Below are 15,032 nucleotides of genomic sequence, written 5' to 3'. Positions count from 1 at the left end.
TTTCTATAACGAGGTGAACAGAGCTGGACAGTTCAGAAATACTTACTTCAGTAGAGTATTCGCTGGGATCTTCCTCCAGGGGATTCCCTGCTTCAAAAGATCCATTGAGAGAGACTGAAGAGAAAACAGGGACTGCAGGATGGCATTCATATAACAGGTATTGCCAAGGTTTGAAAACCTGCCGACCAAAGCAGACAAATGCCATTAGACAGAGCAGAGGTACAACATAGTATGGCACTTTGTCTCTTGAACCTGTTTGATCAGTTATCGAGATAATTTTGTAGTTACTTGCTCATCAAGTGGCTAGGCAAAGCTGAAATGCCATCTAGAAATTTGCTGATTATACAACTATTGTTGGCAAAATCTTAGATAGAGATGAGAGGGTGTACAGGAGTGAGGTATACCGGCTAGTTGAGTGGTGTCACAGCAACAACCTTGCAATCAACGTTAGTAAGACCAAAGAGCAGATTGTGGACTTCAGAAAGAGTAAGACAAGGAAACACAAACCAATCCTCAGAGAGGGATCAGGGCGAATGAGTAATTTCAGACTCCTGGGTGTCAAGATCTCTGAGAATCTAACCTGGCCCCAACATATTGATGCAGCTAAAATGAAGACAAGACAGTGGCTATATTTCATTAGGAGTTTGAGGAGATTTGGTCTGTCACCTAAAACACTCAAATTTCTATACACGTTCCTTGGAGAGTATCCTGACAGGCTGCATCACCGACTGGTATGGGGGAGGGCCACTACACAGGATCGAAAGAATAATGTTATAAATTATTCATCTCCATCACAGCTGCTAGCCTCCATAGTATCCGAGACACCTTCAGGGAGTGGTGCCTCAGAAAGATGGCATCCTTTATTAAGGGCCCCCATCAGCCAGGACATGTCCCTTTTCTGATCGTTACCATCAGGAAGGAGGTACAGAAGCCTGAAGGCACACACTCAGCTGTTCAGGAACAGCTTCTTCTCCTCTGCCACCCAATCTCTAGATGGACCTTGAACCCATGAACAGTACCTGACCTTTTTAAAAATTTGTTTTTGCACTGTTTCTAATTTAACTATTTAATATGCATATATATACTTACTGTAATTCAATATTTTCTTTATCATGTATTGCACTGTACCTCTGCCGCTAAGTTAACAAATTTCACGACGTATGCCAGTGATATTAAACCTGACTCTGATCAAGTAACTGCTTTAAAATATTGAAAGACAACCTCTCCCACATTCACCTTTTATTTACTTTATTTAGAGATACAGCACAATAACAGGCCTTCTGGGCCAATGAGCCCGTGCCACCCAATTATACCCATGTGACCAATTAACCTACCGACCCATACCTCTTTGGAATGTGGTGTCGCACGTAGATAGGGTCCGAAAGAAAGCTTTTGCTACGTTACAAAATAAGTCAATATATTGAGTACAGGAGTTGGGATATTATGGTGAAGTTGTACAAGACATTGCTGAGGCCTAATTCGGAGTATCACATGCTGTTTTGGTCACTATCTACAGGAAAGATGTAAACAAGGTTGAAAGAGTACAGATAAAATTCACAAGGATGTTGAAGGGTTTCAAGGACCTGAGTTATAAGATTGAATAGAACTGTACTCCTAAGAAGAAAGAAGACCGAGAGGCAGTTTTGATGGCGGCATGTAAAGTTACGTGGGGAATAGATAGGGTAAATAAAAGCAGACTTCTTCCACTGAGGTTGGGTGGGACTACAATCAGAGGTCATGGGTTAAGGGTGAAAGGTGAAAAAGTTTAAAGGGAACTAAGGGGAAACATCTTCATTCAGAGTGCTGTGAGTGTGGAATGAGCTGCCAATACATGCGAGCTCGATTTCAATGTTTAAGAGAAGTCTGGATAGGTACATGGATGGGGTATGGAAGGCTATAGCCCCGGGTGCAGGTCGTTGGGAGTAGGCAGTTTAGATGGTTTCAGCATGGACTAGACGGGCCAAACGGCATGTTTGTGTGCCACACTTCTCTTTGACTCTATGTGGCAGGAAACTGGAGCAGCGAGGAAACCCACACAGTTTCAGTGAGAACAGACCAACTCCTTACAGACAGCACCAGGAATTGAATCCGGGTTGCTGGTGCTGTTATCGTTTGTCATATCACCAAAGTGGATGACAATGCAGCAAACTGGATCAGCAAATTCGGGGATGATGCCAAGACTGGGGGTGCAGTGAGGAAGGCTATCAAAACTTACCGTGGGATCTGGACCAGATGGAAAAATGGAGATGGAATTTAATGCATCAAGTGTGAGGTGTTGTACTTAAGTAGGACTAACCAGGGTAGGTCTTACACGATGAGCGGTTTCTGTGCCATAGTGTTCTATGACTACGTTATTGGACCACCCTAAACTTTGTTGTTTGATGTTCCTGAGATGATGCAGCAAGAATTCTGAGTTAAAAGCTGTCAAGGAAAGGTCTAGTTACTCTGCTGCACCAAACTGCAGCTGTCTTTACCACTTACTCTGGCAGTTTGCTTCACATACCCATCACGCTGTGGAAAAAGCAGCCTCTCAGTTCCCTTTTATTTATTTTTCTTGCAAAGTGGACATTTTTCTTCATTATCCTCCATTTCCCAAAAGATTGCTCAACTTAACTGTAGGTGGGTAACATCAAAAAGGGGAACAAAACAAATAACAAAAACAAAATCACTCAATTACAAGTGAGTGTTAGAGGGTTGTAAGGCAAGATAAAGCTATTAAACAGGAAGTACTGTGCAGCACTTGGGCTGAGCAATCACTGCAGTGACACATAGAACAGTACACCACAGAAACAGGCCCTTCAGCCCACAATTTGGAGTACACTGAGCAGTTTTGGACCCTGATCCAAGAGAGGCTGAGCTGGTGTTCGAGAGGGTTCACAAGAATGATCCCAGGAATGAAAGGGTTAGAATATGAGAAGCATTTGATGGCTCTGGCCTGTACTCACGAGTTTAGAAGAATACAGGGCAATGTAACTGAAACCTACAAAATATTGAACGGCCTAGATACGGTGGAAGTGCAGTGGATGTTTTCTATAATGGGGGAGTCCAGCATGAGAGAGCACAGCCTCAGAATAGAGGGATATTCATTTAGAATAGAGATGAAAAGACATTTCTTTAGCCAGAGGGTGGTGTAGCTGTGGAATATATTGCCAAAGACAGCAGTGGAAACCAGGTCATTGAGTATATTTAAAGTGGTGATTAATAGGTTTTTGATTAGGAAGGGCATCAATGGTTACAGGGAGAAGGCAGGTGAATGGAATTGAGAGGGAAAGATAAATCAGCCATGAGCGAATGGCAGAGCAGACTCAATGGGCTGAAAGACCTGATTCTGCTCCAGTGTCTTATGGTCTAATGCAAGCTTTGAATCTGACGACAGTTGCAGTAGGCTTGTTTACCACTAGAGGGTGCTGTTGTCTGCCTCTCCAGTGACGGGATACTAAATCAGCCACAAAGGAATGGCAGAGCAAACTCAATGGCCCAATTCTGCTCCCATGTCTAATGATCTATGGTAAACATTGAGAGATATGCTGCTCCCACAAAACACCAGTGAGAGCAAGGTGCTAAGCAGGTCAAATCACAGGAGGAGTTTACTGTTGAACACAGATAGGAACATAAGTACCAACTGGTATTGGGCACTGGTGGAAAGATTTCTGTGGATAAGCCCGGACTGGTATTTTATAGTCTGAAATGTGTCATTCTAATTATACAAATGCCCAGCAAGATTCAGTCCAGTACCATTGATCCCTTGATGGAATTCCCCAGAACCTTCCTTCTAGACTCTCATGATTGATGGAGGGACGGGGGCAGGGCAGCGTAGCAGTTACTGTATTGCTTTACAGTGCCAGCCACCACTGATCGAAGTTTAATTTCTGCCTTTACCTGCAAGGAGCTTGTACATTCTCCCTGCGACCTCATGGGTTTCCCCCAGCTGCTCCAGTTTGCAAAGACATACCGGTTAGGGCTAGTAAGTGGTGCACATGCTAAGCTGGTGCCAGAAGCATGGCAACACCTGCAGGCAACCCCCAGCACATTCTCGGATTGTGTAAGTTCATTTCATTGCAAGTTTCGAAGTACATGTAATAAATAAAACAAACCTAAATCTTCTTCATTCACTCGACTGGATTGGAGAGTTTCAGTAACAAGAGAGCAGCACGGGTTCAATTCCCACTGCTGTCAGTAAGGCGTTTGTACCTTCTCCCTGTGTCCATTTGGGATTCCGCTAAGAGATCTGTCTTTCTCCCCCCACCCCCACCATGTTGCAAAGACGGTCAGGCTAGGGTTAAGAAGTTGTGGGAATGCTATGTTTGCACTGGAAACGTGGCAACACTTGCAGGTTACCCACCACACCTTTGCCGATTTGACACAAATGATGCATTTTGCAGTAGGTTTTGATATATACAGTGGCACGCAAAAGTTTGGGCACCCCTGGTCAAAATTTCTGTTACTGTGAACAGTTAAGTGAGTAGAAGATGAACTGATCTCCAAAAGGCATAAAGTTAAAGATGAAGCATTCTTTTCAACATTATAAGCAAGATTAGTGTATTATTTTTGTTTTGTACAATTACAGAGTGAAAAAAGGAAAGGAGCACCATGCAAAAGTTTGGGCACCCCAAGAGATTTAAGCTCTAAGATAACTTTTACCAAGATCTCAGACCTTAATTAGCTTGTTAGGGCTATGGCTTGTTCACAAGCATCGTTAGGAAAGGCCAGGTGATATCAATTTTAAAGCTTTATAAATACCCTCACTCCTCAAACCTTGTCCCAACAATCAGCAGCCATGGGTTCCTCTAAGCAGCTGCCTAGCACTCTGAAAATTAAAATAAATGATGCCAACAAAGCAGGAGAAGGCTATAAGATAGCAAAGCGTTTTCAGGTAGCCGTTTCCTCAGTTGGTAATGTAATTAAGAAATGGCAGTTAATAGGTCAAGTTGAGGTTTGGAAAACCAAGAAAACTTTGAGAGAACTGCTCATAGGATTGCTAGAAAGGCAAATCAAATCCTCCATTTGACTGCAAAAGACCTCAGGAAGATTTAGCAGACTCTGGAGTGGTGGTGTACTGTTCTACTGTGCAGCAACACCTGCACAAATATGACCTTCATGGAAGTCATCAGAAGAAAACCTTTCCTGCGTCCTCACCACAAAATTCAGTGTCAGAAGTTTGCAAAGGAACATCTAAGCAAGCCTGATGCATTTTGGAAACAAGTCCTGTATACTGATGAAGTTAAAATAGAACTTTTTGGCCATAATGAGCAAAGGTATGTTTGGAGAAAAAAGGGTGCAGAATTTCATGAAAGAACACCTCTCCAACTGTTAAGCACGGAGGTAGATCGATCATGCTTTGGGCTTGTGTTGCAGCCAGTGGCACTGGGAACATTTCACTGGTAGAGGGAAGAATGAATTCAATTAAATACCAGCAAATTCTGGAAGCACCATCTGTAAAAAAGCTGAAGATGAAAAGAGGATGGCTTCTACAACAGGATAGTGATCCGAAACACACCTCAAAATCCACAATGGACTACCTCAAGAGGCACAAGCTGAAGGTTTTGCCATGGCCCTCACAGTCCCCCGACCTAAACGTCATTGAAAATCTGCGGATAGACCTCAAAAGAGCAGTGCATGCAAGACGACCCAGGAATCTCAGAACTAGATGCCTTTTGCAAGGAAGAATGGGCGAAAATCCCCCAAACAAGAATTGAAAGACTCTTAGCTGGCTACAGAAAGCATTTACAAGCTGTGATACTCGCCAAAGGGGGTGTTACTAAGTACTGACCATGCAGAGTGCCCAAACTTTTGCTTCGGGCCCTTTTCCTTTTTTGTTATTTTGAAACTGTAAAAGATGGAAAAAGAAAGTAATCTTTCTTAAAATATTAAAGAAATGTCTCATCTTTAACTTTATGCCTTTTGGAAATCAGGTCATCTTTTACTCACAGTAACAGAAATTTTGACCAGGGGTGCCCAAACTTTTGTATGCCACTGTATGTAACAATTAAAAACTTCGCCATTGAAGGTCCAAGCCCAGCTGTGAAAGGAGGTTTGGGCATGGGGCTAGCAACACCATCCTGTAAAACCCTAGAGACCATAAGACATAGGAAAAGAGGTACAGAATGTCAACAGAAACAGACCTGACATCTGGGAGAGGAAGGATCTTCAAAGATGGGCTACACCTCGGGACAACCGAAAAGACTGGCCCAGGACAGAGGACTCCTGCAGAGCTGCTGTCGGCAGCCTATGCCTCAGTAGGGGTGATGGGCTTAAGAAGGAATGACAAATAAAACTAATCTCTCTGAATCAACAAGACTGGTCCCATCAGCAGAATGGCTGGTTCAGAGCTCCAGTGAAACAAAACACCAGAGGTGGGCCAGGTTCGTGCAGTTGACCAGGAGCCTGCCTCATTCCTTACCCTTGAAGCTGTTGTGGGAGCTGGGTTGGATGGGGCACCCGTGGTTTATTCCATCCCATGTAATCTTGATTTGGACGCAGTTTCTTCACCGACTGGGGTACGGGCTGAGGTAAAAGTCCCAGGTTTCTTTTTGCTGAGGAAAATTGACCCGAGAGGCCAGACCTGTCAGAAGCAAGTAAATTAAATAAGTCAACCCAACAACGTTTATCCTCTGTTACCGACCCCTCTTCTTTTATTACCTTTGTTCTCAATAGTTTAAAGTTCACAGTACGTGCAAAAGACTTAGGCACTCTAGATTTTTTATATGGTTTCAGATGGCATGCCATGCACAGAGCCCTGATATTAACATAATCAACACTGTCTGGGATTACCTGAAGCAAGCAAGACAGCCAAAGTTCTGCAGCAGAACTGTGGCAAGTTCTCTAAGATGCTTGGAACAACCAACCGATTTTTAAAAAATATATATATAAAACTGCATGACAGTGTAATTAAGAAAATTGATGCAGTTTTAAAGGCAAATGGTGGTCATAACAAATATTGATTTGATTTAGTTTTTTTTTACTCTTTATAGTAATGTTTTAGATATTCTCATTTCATTTTGAAAACATCTTTACCTTACAGAATTTTTCTTTTACATGTGCTTAATACCTTTGCACAGTATTGTATGTCACCATAAACTACCTTGAAACACATTTTTGCATGATTTACAGAAAAATAAAGATATACAATAGAATTTATGAAATGCCATACATAACAAAAACTGAGGAAACAACCAATGTGCAAAAGATGACAAATCGTGCAAATAATAATAAATACTAAGAACATGAGCTGCAGAGTCGACGAAAGTGAGCCTGTAGGTTGCGGGAACAGTTCAGAGTTGTGGTGAGTGAAATTATCCATGATGGTTCAGGAGTCTGGAGGTTATAGTGTAATAACTGTTCCCAAAACTGGTTTTGTGGGACCCAATGCTCCTGTATCTCCTACCCAGTGGTAGGGGCAAGAGAGGAAGGCCTCTCTCATTTTTATTTTGGAGAACAGCTCCAAAAAGGTCCCTGGCCTGGAATCTATCTTCCCTCGTCTCTTTGTGCCCACAACAAATATTGCTCATCCACCACTTGCTTGCAGACTAACACTGGCTTTTCATTTTATAATACCAAGACTATAAAAAAATTCATTCTAAACAAGCTTTTATAACCTAAAACATGTGCCTGGAGGCAGAGGGGTTAGGCTATATAGGGACAGGAGATACACATCCCAAAGTGGAAGAAATATTCTCAAGGAAAGATGACACAACCATGGCTAACAAGAGAACTCAAAGGCACCATAAAAGCCATAAAAGGGCATATAATAGAGCAAAAATTAGTGGGAAGTTAGAGGATTGGGAAGTTTTTACAACCCAACAGGAGGCATTTAAATAAGTCATTAAGAAAGTAAATATGGAATACGAAAGTAATAGCCAATAATATTAAAGATGATAGCAAAAGTTTCTTCAGATATAAGTGCAAAAGAGAGGAGAGAGTGGATATCAGACCCCTGGAAAACAATGCTGGAGAGGTAATAACAGGGGACAACAAAATGGCGGACGAACTGAATAAGTATTTTGCATTGGTCTTCATTGTGGAAGACTCCAGCAGTATGGTGGAAGTTCCAGGTGTCGGGGGCATAAAGTGAGTGAAGTTACCATAATTTAAGAAAAGGTTCTTGGGAAATTGAAAGGTTTGAAGGTAGATAAGTCACCTGGATCAGATGGGTACACCCCAGAGATCTGAAAGAGATGGCTGAAGAGATTGTGGACGCATTAGTAATGATCTTTCTAGAATCACTAGATTCTGGAATGATTCTGGAAGACTGGAAAATTGCAAATGGCACTCTACTCTTCAAGAAGGGAAAGAAACAGAAGAATGAAACTATAGGCTGGTTAGTCTGACCTCAGTGGTTGGGACGATGTTGGAGTCGAATATCAAGGATGAGGTCTCAGGGTACTTGAAGGCACATGATAAAGTAGGCCGTAGTCAGCATGGTTTCCTTTGGGGAAAATCTTGCCTGTCGAATCTGTTGGAATTCTTTGGAGTATTAACAAGCAGGATAGACAAAGCAGAATCAGTTGATGTTGTGTACTTGGATTTTCAGAAGGCCTCTGAAAAGGTGCCACACATGAGGCTGCTCAACAAGCTATGAACCCATGGTATTACAGGAAAGATTCTAGCATGGATAAAGCAGAGGAGAAAAAGCATTCAATAGATAAATTCCTGGGGTTGGACTGGATTTACCACTGGTTACTAGAGGAAGCAAGGGAAGATGTTGCTGGCCACAGGAGTATTGCCAGAGAAGTAAGTGACAAATGCTGTCCGTTCTTCAAGAAAGGTAATAGAACAGTCCTAGGGATTTATAAACCAGTTAATCTTATGACAGTAGTGGGCAAACTATTCGAGACAATTCTTTGGGACATGACTTACAAGCATTTGGAGAAACACTGTGTTATTAGGCAGAGCCAGCGTGGCCTTGTGAGGAACATGTCATGCCTCACAAGTTCAATTGAGTTGCTTGAGGGATTGACAAAACAAATTGATGAAGCTTGAGCAGCAGATGTGGTGCTTATGGATTTTAGTAAGGCTCCCTGTGGTAAGTTCATCTAGAAAGTCAGAAGAATGGAACCAAAGGAAACTTATCTGTGTGGATTTGGAATTGGCTCCTCAGAAAGCAGAGGGTGGTAGCAGATGGAGTGTATTCTGCCTGGATTTGTTGACTAGTAGTGTTCCACAGGGATCTGTTCAGGGATCCCTGCTCTTTGTGATTTTTATAAATAACTTGGATGAAGAAATGGAAGGATATATTAGTAAGTTTGCAGATGACAGAAAGTTGGTGGTGCTGTGGATAGTTTAAAACATTACAACAGGACATTGATAGGATAAAGTGACAGGCTGAGTGGAGAAGTGGCAGATGGAGGTAAACCCGGAAAAGTATGAAGTGATTCATTTTTATTTTTAAGATTAAACTTGAAGGCGGAGTGCAAAGTTAATGGCAGGATTCTTAGAAGTTTGGAGGGACAGAAGGGCCCTGGCATCCATCAATCACTTGAAGTAGCTGTGCAAGTTGATAGGGTGGTTAAGAAGATGATGGCGTGCTGGCCTTCATTAGTCAAAGGACTGAGTTTAAGAACTGTGGAGAAGTCATGCTGCAGTTATATAAAACTCTGAATAGATCACACTTGGAAGTATTAACCAGTTCTACAGAGGGTGCAGAGGATATTTACCAGGATGCTTCCTGGATTAGACAGCATGTCTCACGAGGACAGAGTGAGCAAGCTTGGTCATTTCCATTTGGAGCGAAGGTGCTGACTCGATAGAGATATACAAGTGGCAGAGACTGAGGGGACAGCCAAAACCTTTATCCCAGGCAACTATGGACAATACTAGAGGACATCCGTTTAGGGTGAGTGGTGAAAGGTTTTACAGGAGATGTCAGAGGTAGGCCGTGTGTAAACACAAAGTGGTGATGCCTGGAATGCAGTGTTGAATGGTGGTAGAGGCTGATAAAATAGGGACATTTAAAGGGCTCTTTGACAGCCACATACATTGATGCAAGGAAAATGGAGGGTTATGGACTATTCAGGAGGGAAGATGGTAAAGTAGGTTATATACAGTAGGTCGGCACAACATTGAGGGTTGAAGGACCGTACTGTGCTGCCTGACAGGGGAAGAAGATGGAGAAAAGAGTGGAAAGGGCGCAGCAGTTAGCGTAATGTTATTACAGTGCCAGTGACCCAGGTTCAATTCCCACTGCTATTTGCGTGAAATTTGTCTGTTCTCCTCATGACTGTGGATTTCCTTTGGGTGCTCCAGTTTCCTTCCACATTCCAAAGATGTACAAGTTAGTTAGTTTATTGGTTGCATGGGTGTAATTGGGTATCGCAGGCTTGTTGGGCCAGAAGAGCCTGTTACAGAGCTGTATCTCTAAATAAGAAAGTAAAATGCCTCCAGATGGGTTGATATCTCCTTTTGTGGCTAAAATCTGTTTGATAATAGAGCCTGTAAAACATCCTCATTGGAGTTTGAGAAGATTTGGTATGTCATCAAAGACTCTGGCAAAGAGCTTTCTTGCCCTCTGCCATCAGACTTCTAAACAGTCCATAAACCCAAGGACACTATCTCATTATTTTAATCTTTTTGCACTTTTTTTTAATGAATATGTATTCTTATTTAGAGTATTTTGTAAGCATCGCCAGAAAACAACAAATTTCTTGACATGTCACTGATAATAGCTCCTGTACACCACCCTCAACTACCACCTTGAAGAGGCAATTTGTTGTTAATTGCTGATTAATAACCAACACTGATTATTGTTAATTCACCCGTTTTCCCTGGTTGTATCGTCAATGTCAACTTTCATATCCAGAGTCATTGAGCAATGGTTCGGGCCTTCTCAGCCCCACTTGTCCAAGCTGGCCGACTCCCATCCAAGCCAGTCCCATTTACCCACATGTGGCCTATATCCCTTTAAAATCTTCTTATCCACATATCTTCTAAACACCCACCTCAACCACTTCCTCAAGCAGCTCCTTCCTATATTGACAACCCGTGTGAAAAGGTTACTCCTCAGGTTCCTATTAAATCTCTCCCCTTTTATAAACCTGTTGCCTGTAAACCTTAGTTCCCAGCCCTGGAAAAAGACTGCATTCCACCTGATCTCTACCTCTCGAGCCTTTTATTCAACCTCATAGGTGACAGGACTCAATCCAATACCATCGTCACCACGCTGCTGTACCAGAGCAATACAAGTACCAGTGGGAAAACGTGCAGTCATGTAATCATACATTTTAGCCCTCACACACCCTCTGTAAAGGATTTCAGACAAAACTACAAGATGTCCCATCTAGTCTACCCAGCAGGCGTGTACAGGTTTATTCAGTGCCAGCAGTTTCAGATAAAACATGCTTCACATCCAACAGACTTGATGTATGATTTCACCCAGGGCTACAAAATGCCTCAGCAAATAGTTAACAAAGCAAAACAAATACAGATGGGCCTAAGTGGCAAAAGCCCCCGGCAAGGCTTACCTGTCCAAGAATGAGTTCCCTGCGGAGTAATCCTTAGAAGAGGCTCGACTTCCATAGAAGGACTGGAGTGGCATCACACCTGCAAGAGGAAGAAAGATGCTGAAGTGCAGAGTTTGAGTCCACTGGACTGCATCAACCCATCTGGAGGAATTTTACTTTCTTATTTAGAGTTACAGCACCGTAACAGGCTCTTCCGGCCCAACAAGCCCGCGACACCCAATTACACCCATGCGACCAATAAACTAACTAACTTGTACATCTTTGGAATGTGTAAGGAAACTGGAGCACCCGGAGGAAACCCACAGTCACACTGAGAACAGACACACTACTCGTTGATAGCGGTGGGAACTGAACCTGGGTCACTGGCGCTGTAATAACATTACACTAATTGCTGCGCCCTTTTCCACTTTTATCTCCACCTTCTTTCCCTGTGAGGCAGCATCTATGGAGTGTAATAAACAGTCGACATTTCTGGCTGAGAAGGAAGGGGGAAGAAGCCACAATACAATGAAGAGTCTCGGCCCAAAATGTTGAATGATTATTCCCCTCCATAGATGCTGCCTGATCGGCTGAGTTCCTCCAGCATTTTGTGTGTGTTGCTCCGCGTTTCTACTATCTGCAGAATCTCTTGTGTTTATAGTTTTTGAGCTAGCAGAACACCAAGAGCAAAATCAGTTTTCTGCACTTCAAATCTGAGAAACCTTGTTCGCTCAGAGCCTTAGAAATAGTGGAATGGGGGAATGAAGATGCCATGGACCAATCTTAAAAGTTGGTTCAAACAAAGAAAATACCCACCAGAACTCCTGTTCTCTTCAACTTGCTTCAGGCTTAGCTGCTTTTCTCGGCAGAATTTCCGACCAGAGTCTCCACTTGCCTTATTGTTGCTGTAACAACAAATTTTGATTAATAAAAAGATCAGTTTATATCCACATTAGCCCCACTGAACACCGAAACCAAATACAGCTGTCAAAGTTACAGTCATTTGCAGACGTACAGGTGCAATGGAAAACCTTATAGCATGTGCACAAGGTCAACGGGACTGGGTAGAATAACAATTCAGCGTGAACTTGAAGGACCAAAGGGCCTGTTTTCCATTGAAACCTATGTTATATTGAAAGGCCTAGATTTAGTGGACATGCAGAAGATGTTTCTTATAGTGGCGGAGTCTTGGACCAGAGGGAGCAGTCTCATAGTTGAAGCAAGTTCCTTTAGAACAGAGATGAGAAAGAATTCCTTTAACCAGAGGGTGGTTCATCTGTAGAATTCAATGCCACAGACAGCTGTGAAGGCCAAGTCATTGGGTATATTTAAAAACAGAGGTCGATACATTCTTGATTAGTAAGGGTGTCAAAGCTTACAGGGAGAAGTAGAAAGGGGTTGAGAGGGATAAGTCAGCCAAGATGGAATGGAGGAGCAGACTCAACTGGTCAAATGGCCTCATTCTGCTCCAATGTCTTAGGGTCTTATGAAAACATGTCCCTGTCCTGTGATCTTTGAGATAGAGTTGATTTATAATTTAGCTCTTGATATATCCATACTCATGTCATTCTACAGATGCACAGTAGAGAGCATCTTAAAAAGCTGTATCACTGCTTGGTGTGGAAGCCACTGCAGCAGACAGGAAGACTCTACAAGAAGTGTTCAAAACTGCCCAACGCATCACTGGCACCAACCTCTCTGCCATCAGACATATATAAAAAAAGGTGCCAGAAAAAGGTCAGTGATATCATGAAGGATCCCACACACCATGCCAATGGACTGTTTGTCCCAATCCCATTAGGAAGGAGGCTACTTAGCATCTGCACCAGAACCACAAGACTCAAAAGTAGTGACTTTCCCCAAGCAGCAAGGCTGATCCACACCTCCACACACTAACTCCACCACTAATTCATTATTTCCTGTCAGTCACATTAGCAACACTTTATGGACATACAATCAATGTATACAAGGTATTTTATGTATTTATATTTATTGTGTGATCATTATTATTTTGTTATGTATTATTAACAATTATTTTGTTCTCCTTATACTTATGTAGAGGAAATAACATTGAACAATTTTGAATCTTAATCATAACCCAGTGTAAAACAGTATAATGCATCTTTCTCTGACCTGGGCCATTTCATTCCTATGTTAAGATACAGCCTCAATTGCTTCAGAGTTCCTGCGGGTACTGACCTGGAAGCATCATTCTCTTTAGGATAATCTTCAGTCAGCTCCAAGTCTGGGGAAAGCATCCTCTTTCTTTTCTCACTCCTTTAAGAACAATATTGACAGGATTAATATATCAAATTCACTAAAAATTATGGTGCAAAACATTTGGAGAGATATCAGAAAGACACCCATAAACTGAGTGGCTTCACTACTGGAAGCATTCCTGAATGTCCTGCCTCCCTGGTAAAGAATATAGAACAGTACACCACAGGAACATGCCCTTCAGCCCACAATAGTGTGCAAAACCAACTAAATCAGTAATCAAATGGCTAACTAATCTCTTCTGCTGATATAATGTCCATACATGTTGGGTCAGAAGGGTGTGCGTGTGTGCACGCAAGCAAATAAATAAGGACTTGGGAAGATTAGGAGAATTTTCTATGGTCAGGTTGTTTTGGTTATTGCAAGCAATGCATTTCACTATATGGTTTGACATACATGATAAATAAATGAATCTGAATCCAAACTGTTCTATGTCCTAATACACTTATTGTCCAAGCAAAATGACTTGTTCTCATCCATCTTACACTGATTTGACTGATGTCTCCTAACCATCATTAAATTGTATATAGATAAGGCACAGTGGAAATAAAGGTGTACAGCCTCCTACCTGTTCTCTGACTTGACTGCTCGGGATATAGCATGAGAGGGTGACGTAAATGCTGGCCCCAGCCGGCTGCCTGGGGTGCTGCTTGCCTGCAGAGCTTTAGGTCCATGCTGAAGGTTTGATCGGCCCGGACTGCTCATGCTTTTCCGGTTTGGAGTCTCATCTCGCCTCCCTGGCGTCTGCAAGAAACATTTCAATCGGAGCTCGTGTTTAGAAGGAGAAAAGGAAAGCAGCAAATGCAGGAAAATTCATTTAAAAAAAATCAAAGCAAATAAGGATGATCCCGACCAGGCACCAAATAACTTGCTCTATGTGCAGACATTTCCAAGGGTATCTATTTAGAGTTACAGTGCAGAACAGGCCCTTCCAGCTCAGTGAGCTGTACCACCCAACTATTTAATCCTAGTGTAATCAAAGGACAATTTACAATGGCCAACTCATCAGTATGCCTTTGGACTGTTGGAGGAATCCCATGCACAAGGGAAGGACGTACAGAGGACAGGCAACGCACACAACAGGCCAGAGGAACTCAGCAAGCCAGGCAGCATCTATGGAAAAGTGTAAACGGTTGACATTTCTGTTGGAGACCCTCATCAGTCCTGATGAAGGATCTTGGCCTGTAACATCGACTGTTACTCTTTTCCATCTCGGCCCCAAACATCAACTGTTTACTTTTTCCATAGATGCTGCCTGAGCTACCGAGTTCCTCCAGAATTTTGTGTTTGGTTGCTTGGTTTTCCAGCATCTGCAGATTT

At 42.5% G+C, this 15,032-nt stretch overlaps 1 protein-coding gene across 2 annotated transcripts in view; it reads right to left on the bottom strand.

Annotated features, from left to right (window-relative positions):
• The window catches only part of usp37 (ubiquitin specific peptidase 37), a 78,807-nt gene that overhangs the window by 41,662 nt on the left and 22,113 nt on the right, over window positions 1-15,032 (bottom strand). For both annotated transcript variants that reach the window (XM_073046268.1, XM_073046269.1), the window contains 6 exons: window positions 14,281-14,456; window positions 13,635-13,712; window positions 12,252-12,340; window positions 11,457-11,535; window positions 6,401-6,562; window positions 47-178 (listed from right to left, as the gene is read on the bottom strand). In XM_073046268.1, coding sequence (XP_072902369.1) covers window positions 47-178; window positions 6,401-6,562; window positions 11,457-11,535; window positions 12,252-12,340; window positions 13,635-13,712; window positions 14,281-14,456 — 716 coding nt within the window. The remainder of the gene's footprint in view (window positions 1-46; window positions 179-6,400; window positions 6,563-11,456; window positions 11,536-12,251; window positions 12,341-13,634; window positions 13,713-14,280; window positions 14,457-15,032) is intronic.

This window comes from Hemitrygon akajei, chromosome 5 (genome assembly GCF_048418815.1).
Source record: "Hemitrygon akajei chromosome 5, sHemAka1.3, whole genome shotgun sequence".
NCBI classification, from domain to species: Eukaryota; Metazoa; Chordata; class Chondrichthyes; order Myliobatiformes; family Dasyatidae; genus Hemitrygon; species Hemitrygon akajei.
Note: the sequence above shows the minus strand (reverse complement) of the source record. Positions and strands in the feature narration are given on the sequence as shown.